Source organism: Crocodylus porosus, unplaced genomic scaffold (genome assembly GCF_001723895.1).
Source record: "Crocodylus porosus isolate Cpor-Errol unplaced genomic scaffold, CroPor_comp1, whole genome shotgun sequence".
Lineage (NCBI taxonomy): Eukaryota > Metazoa > Chordata > Crocodylia > Crocodylidae > Crocodylus > Crocodylus porosus.
The window spans coordinates 36,159,004-36,165,705 of NW_017728906.1; the positions used below are offsets into that span (position 1 = coordinate 36,159,004).

The 6,702-nt window shown below is 46.2% G+C and overlaps 1 protein-coding gene across 1 annotated transcript in view; it reads right to left on the reverse strand.

Annotated features, from left to right (window-relative positions):
* Nucleotides 1-5,891, reverse strand: part of ATP5O (ATP synthase, H+ transporting, mitochondrial F1 complex, O subunit) — a 7,145-nt gene extending 1,254 nt beyond the window's left edge. Inside the window, exons 1-6 of the mRNA XM_019528886.1 lie at nucleotides 5,800-5,891; nucleotides 5,610-5,660; nucleotides 3,465-3,575; nucleotides 2,662-2,791; nucleotides 2,301-2,413; nucleotides 274-360 (exon numbers count right to left, since the gene is read on the reverse strand). Of these exons, the coding sequence (XP_019384431.1) occupies nucleotides 274-360; nucleotides 2,301-2,413; nucleotides 2,662-2,791; nucleotides 3,465-3,575; nucleotides 5,610-5,660; nucleotides 5,800-5,829 (522 nt within the window). The 5' untranslated portion in view covers nucleotides 5,830-5,891. The remainder of the gene's footprint in view (nucleotides 1-273; nucleotides 361-2,300; nucleotides 2,414-2,661; nucleotides 2,792-3,464; nucleotides 3,576-5,609; nucleotides 5,661-5,799) is intronic.
* Between the last annotated feature and the right edge of the window lie 811 nt (nucleotides 5,892-6,702).

Consider the following 6,702-nt stretch of genomic DNA (forward strand, 5'->3'; position numbering starts at 1 on the left):
GCTAGGGTCTGGAACCAACTTCCAAGAGAAGTGGTGCAGGCTTCTACCCTGGGGGTGTTTAAGAGGAGGTTAGATGAACACCTTGCTGGGGTTGTTTGACCCCAGTATTCTTTCCTGCCATGGCAGGGGGTTGGACTAGATGATCTGCTCAGGTCCCTTCCGACCCTGGAAACTATGAAACTAAGATCTTTCAGTGAAGACTGTGGCTAAGGGTCTGCCTACTGGTTATGGCAAAGACTTAATAAAGTTAATTCACAACTCATTAATCCATACCTTGGTCTCCAGTTTTAGGATTTCTCCTTTAGCCAGAAAGCCATTCAAAGTAGTTTTCAGCTCAGCAAGACTGACTTCATCCAAGGGCTAGAGGAGAGGTGGGGGGGAAGCAAAAAAATCAAACCAAGAAATAGAAGAGGCTTCTTTTCCCCAACACTTTAAATACCCAAAATTTTCTATTTTGAGTCTTAACAGACTCAGTAGAGTAGCATTTGCTTTGGGACAGTTTCTTAGTTCCACATAATTCCATTAGATATTTTACCATTTACAGTTATGTTCCCAGCTATACTTGAAAGCAACACCTTGTGAGCAAGACATTAAATTCTTTTACCAATGCTACTGTTTCACTGGCATCTGATTAGCAAGACTGCCTACACTACACAAGGAAGAGTTGTTTTTTTTGCTGCCAACACTGAATACAGAGGACAGAGAAAAGTGGTCATTGGGGAGTGTAGTTTCCAGCTTTGCAAATGACTTCTTGCATGCCTTGAGTAGTCACCTCAATTCCTCAAGTATCGAGAGAGATTTTCCTAGTCCGTGTACATGTAGCAGTGAGGACTGACTCCAGAACATTTACAGGGAGGGCTTGGATACTGCAATGATGAAAGCAATATGGAGACCCTCACAGATTCCAGCTGCAATATTTATGCACTGAAAAAAAAGTGGTAACAGTCTAATTTAGCCACACAACAGCAGGTGTGGCTATATGAGTTTTAAAGAGCATGAAGAAACTTGGGCACCCAAAAGTATATACAGAACTCTGTATGTGGTCACAACAATTTTTAATTGGTTGGACAGCAAGTTAAATGTCTAACACCTGAGACTACAGAAACCTACTGTATGCTTGTAAACAGAAAAAAGAAATGAATTATTTAAATTTGGTTATGCAAATCAGAGGCCTGCAAAAGGTTTTGACTTTTTCAACTTTAGCAGCTTGGGGAGATGGGCAGGATGGGACACAAAAAAAAACTTTTACCTACAAGTGAATAACTTGTCTGGGAAAGTGCCAGACCAAAGAGTCTTCAACCTCAAGCTCTAAAGCTGAAAAGGCTCCTGCATCAGTTTCATTTTAAGCATGTCAAGAGCAAAGGGGGGTAGGCCTGCCTGCACTTTTGAGAAACTCCCCTTGTGCTCAGCCCCTTGTCACCAATACTGCACATGGTGAAAGATAAGCTATAAGCAGCTCCCTAAAGTAAAGTACAGGCCACCACAGGCTTTCAGTAACATTTGCATGGAAAGTTGATTTCTCACTTCTATTTTAAGACAAACATTCATGAGTGACTATAAATTTTGTTTAACTACTAGCATAAGCTACTGCTCTGATGAAAGGGATGTGACTTTTGGGGGAAATGAAGTACCCCCTTTTAATGGCTAAAAAACCACAAGTGAAGCACCCATATCCGAAAGAAAGTTGACCTTTCAGTTAAACTAAAAGTTACCTTTTTTAGTACTAAGCTGTCAAAGCATTTCTCTTATTTTACAGGGAAGAAAGGTATCTATTTAAACAGGGGTGGGGCAAAATGCGGCCCAGTGGACCATTCTATCCAGCCTGTGGGGCCCCTACAAAATTTAGAAAATTAATATTCATCTGCCCTGGCTGCCTGTCATGAGACCCTCGCTGGCTTGCCACAACTCAATAAGTGGCCCTCTGCCCAAAATAATTCCCTGCCCCTACTACAGAAGTTAACAAGAAGTAGCAATGACAGCAAACAAAAGCCTACTAAAATAGCAGGCTATTTCAGTGTGAACCTCCTACTATCATGGTTGATCGCATTATTAAAAACTAAACTTGTGGCTTATAAGAGCTGACACAGTGTAAGCACTGGGAAATAACACATTTAAGAAGCTTTATTTAGGAAAAAAATAAAGAAAGTATGTAACAACTCTGCTATTGTTGCTGTAAACATGTCATGCTCCTTATTTCACATATGTTCTTAACTTTTCTGGCTCAGGCTTTCTCGAGCAATAAACTTGAATACAAACATTATCTCTTCCTACCAATCTCAATCTCGGTATTCCTTATCTACCTGAGCGGTGGTGACCGAGCAGAGCACTTCTCCACGGTATGCACTCATGATCTTTCCAAAAGCAGAAATCACATCAGGAGTCTGACGCAGGCGACCATTTTCAGCAAGCAAATCTGGAAAGAGAGGAATGCAGAGAAACCAAACGTGAGCAAGATCTTTTGATAAGTTATACATATAGAAAAGTGCATTCAATGCATGTTATGCATGACAGAAATCCATAGCAAGTACCCAAGAACTTCTATAGCTATTTTATGTAGGAAGACCTTCAGCACGAAGACACTGCAGTACTTAATTTTACCAGAGCATGACAGTAATTGCCATTCAAGAGTTCAGACTAGTTAGAAGAGAAATGCTTACTTACTGACCAAGTTGACAGTGATGGGGGAGAACCTTTCTTTTACTAAGATATCATTTACAGTTTTTTTCTTAATTGCAGTCTTTACGTGAGGATTCAGGACAACACTAGCCACTTTGGGTTCCCTCATAAGAGTCTAAAGAAAAAAAACCAAACCCAAAAAACAGGCTTACCAATAGAAAGAACACTGTAACATATACTTGGAAATTGGTAACATATACTTGGAAATTCCCTATATTTAATTAAGCAGAACATGGACAATCTGGGTATTCAAAGCCAAGTAGAAGCTTTTCCATCATCCTACTTAAAAGCTTTTTATGAAAAAAAAGTAGACCAGGGAGCAAGAGCATTATAAGCACATGTTCTATATAAATGTACATGCATAATTTTAAAGTTTGCAATGCTCAAAATTTGCTAAAGAGCTAGGGAAATTTTGTTGGAAACTATAAGTAAGTTACCCCCAAACAACTGTAGTATCATTTAGATTTTTCACACAGGTTCCTAACCCACCATGAAAATGAATGTTTGCAAATTAATTATAAATTTCTGATTGAGGTACTCCAACTGTTTGCTTTTATTTCAAAGGGCTTCTCTCCCCTCAGTTCTGCAACACACTGACCAACTCTGGGTAACTGGAGAAGCCACACTCTTCGAAATAGCAGCTTATTTTTAATTCAGCAACCTGCCAAGTAGGTTGCTAACCATTTTGATAATAATGATCCACATTCTACAGTAATTTAAGATTAAATGGTTAATTAAGAACCATACTATCTTGTTTAAAAGATGCAACTGAACAAAGCTCCCCTTACCAATACTCGGCTCAGTTCCTTTTCCACCTGCTCCAGTTTCTTCTGCTTAGAAGCAGCAGAGTAGAAAGCAGTAGCATAGCGACCTTCTATTCCATACACCTGGATTGGAGGCTTGAAAAAACAAGAAGGATTAAACTCCGGGGACCTTTAATGACATTAAGCAAAATGTTCCTTTCTGCTCAGATTTAACAGCAAGGCATTGTTCAGCTCCCATAGCTGATAAGAATTTGCTTGAAGTCTACAACAGACAGCATGTAGCAGCTGCCGTGGTTACCATTTCATTAAACCTAGAATAAACCTTTCTGGTTATCTGACATTGTGCATGCCAGGCCTGTGGTACTTCAGCAAACTAGAACACCAATCATTTGAAAGTCCGATCGTGCTGACTAGAAGTAATCTCTGAAAATACAGCTCCAGCCCTGATTCAAACAGGAAATTCACATAGATCTAACAGAACATTAATTATAATTTTTGGAAAACCAACTTCTTATGCCTCCCCAGTATGAAATAAAAAGCAGCAAGTTTAAATCCATATTGTGCTTTTACAGTTATAAATAACAAATTTATCAGCATTGATGTTGGAAATTTCAGAACAACCTCACAGCAGGGTCTTCCCATGTCCTTCAGGACTGGTCTGCAGTGGGGCAGAGGCCATGAGCCGCTGGAAGTCCATTCTACTCCCAGACAGGACCCGTTTCTCAGTGCACATGCTATGGCTTCCTCATGTCTGTCACTCTGAGTGGGAAATCTTAGGGCAGCTGAGACACCTCTGCATTTAGCTGGCTAGAGGCAGAAAACTAAGAGCCAAGCACTAGCAGAACAAAGGTAATCTGCAACTGGCATGTTTTTCTGGGGACCAGCAATTAGAGGGGCTGGTGAAAACAACCCTTCTGAAGTGGTCAAAGGGCACCATGACTGTCATCTGAATCAGGAGACTCCAGCGCACTTTAGGAAACATGCCTCAGTGAAATGCATGCCACACCTCGCAGCTTAGCTCAGTGGTTCTCCATCTTTCTACCCTCCATGTCCCCTCCCAATAATCCTCTGAAGTGCCGCATCCCTGGTTGAGAGCTGTTGAGTGGGCATCTAGCTAGAGCCATGGGGGAGCGGAGGAGGGCAGGACTTCACAGCATCCTAAAAGAGCCAGGCTGGACAAGGGACTCCAGAGGTCAGTTAGTCCAACTCCCAGCCCTAGCCAAAAACTCTCCTGCACCATCTTTCATCTACACTCTACATATACTGTTGTCAACCCTGACACAACACAGACCTAACACCCTAACCTGCTGCAGGTAAAGCAAGGGAGCCATGGCAGCCAGCATCCTGCTTCTATGAAATGTTGGCAATATTTTCAGGAGGTCTTGGGCAGAGACCGTGTCCTGCTAGAGGGAGGCAACCCCTGACCTGTACTCCTCAGTCCATACCAATCCGACTGGGGGTAAAATTCCTTCCTGACCCCAAACCTGGTCTGTCCCTGAGCAGAGGGGCAAAACCCCCTAGCTGGGAACCTCTGGCTCTGCTTCCAGCAGGAGCATTAGAAGACCCCAGCCACAGTCCTCAGCCTTGGCTGTAGCCAACACTCAGGGCATTTTTACACATGCTTCCAGTGTGGTGCTGGGTGCTTTTAATTAGCACCCGTTTGTCACATTCATCTGCACTGAGAAAGTGGCGGTGGTGGGCTTTGCACTAAAGTGCATGGAATGTGTTTTAGTTCAAATTGCACCACTGTCATGTTATCAGTGACAGAAAGTATTGGAGGAGGGAACCAGTGAACCTGAAAAAACTAGACAGGGTACAGCTCTGCCTACATCATCCTCGCCAGCGGCTGCCAACTTGCTGACAGGCTCTCATAGGGCCCAGCTGCTCCCCACACTCCCTGCACCCAAGGGAGCAGCCACAGGCAAGGCTGGTCTACACCCCCCAACAAGTGGCCAGGCCCGATAGTGCCCCATAAGGTCTAGGGCAGGTCAGGCAGGGGCCACCCCGACACATGCACAGCACTACCGACCTCTGGGGGTTCCCTCCCTCGCAGGAATGTCCCCGCGCATGCGCAGCACCGCCGGCCCCTGGGGGTCCCGCTCCCCCTCCCCGGGGGCGCCCCCACGCATACACACCACTCCCTTCACCCTCCCAACCCCAACAGCTCACCTTGACGAGATGGGTGGCGGGGCGGACGAGGCCGGTGCTGAAGGAGCGGACCTGAGGGGGGGAAGGGGAGAGCAGTCAAGCAGGGTTAGGAGCACGAGAATGGCCGGGGCCCCCGCCTGAGGGCCAAAAGAGGGGGAACCGGGATGGGCTGCAGAGGCAGGCCCGGCAGGGGAAGTGGGGTGCCTGTCACCTTGTGAGAGAGCCTAGCGGCAGCCGCCATCTTCTACTGCTGCCGGAGGTCAAAGCAGTCCTCCTGTGGCTGGCACCCGGGACGCATGCGCAGTTGATGCAAGCGCGCCGTGGGGCAGACTGGGGAGGCGAGTCCTCAGGGCCGCAGCTTGTAGTTCTCTGAGCAGGCTCCTCCCCCTGGCGGGCCGGGATCTGCCGCCCGAGCGGCCCGTCAGCCCAGCTGCGGGGCGGCTCCTGACCGCCAGGGGGCGCTGTTGCTTCAGCGGCTGAGCCGCTGCCTGGGCAGGAGAGGCTGAGCGATGCCGAGGGGCGGGATGGGGCCAGGGCATGTCCACACACTAACACTGCGCCACCCCCTGCCGGGGGGGAAGGTGGGGCGCTAGGTACGAGGCCATTAACGTCAACATAAAGCTGTCCTTTTAGGCACTTTGTAAGGAGTCTGGGTCCTGCCACGCCTTACGTACCTTGTGCCCTTTCACTGTGAATCGCACAATAAATGTAGACAGGCTGCGGGTGCAAAGGAACAGTCACAGAGTTAACTGGCGAATCAGGCAATGCATGTAGACTGGTTACCGTAAAAAAGACCACTATAAAAAAGAGCTAACTGGCTGGTTACAAAGCTGTGAGAGGTCTGTAGCTGGTTTTCAGCTTGCGTTAGAACGTGTGGCCAGGCCTTTAGGCCAAGAGCTTCCTAGCAAAGAGTAACTTTGGTTTGGAAAGGTGGTAGGTGAGGGCTGTTGTTCTTGAAAAGGTAATGCCTTGAGAGATCTGCTAACGGGCTAGGAAATCAGTTGTCCTGAACTCTTGTGGCCTGTGTAGCCAAACTTGCATGACTGTTGCCCCTGAAATGCTCGGCTAGCTAGGCAAGCGAGGTTCTTTGAGTAGATGGGATATCTTATTAGAC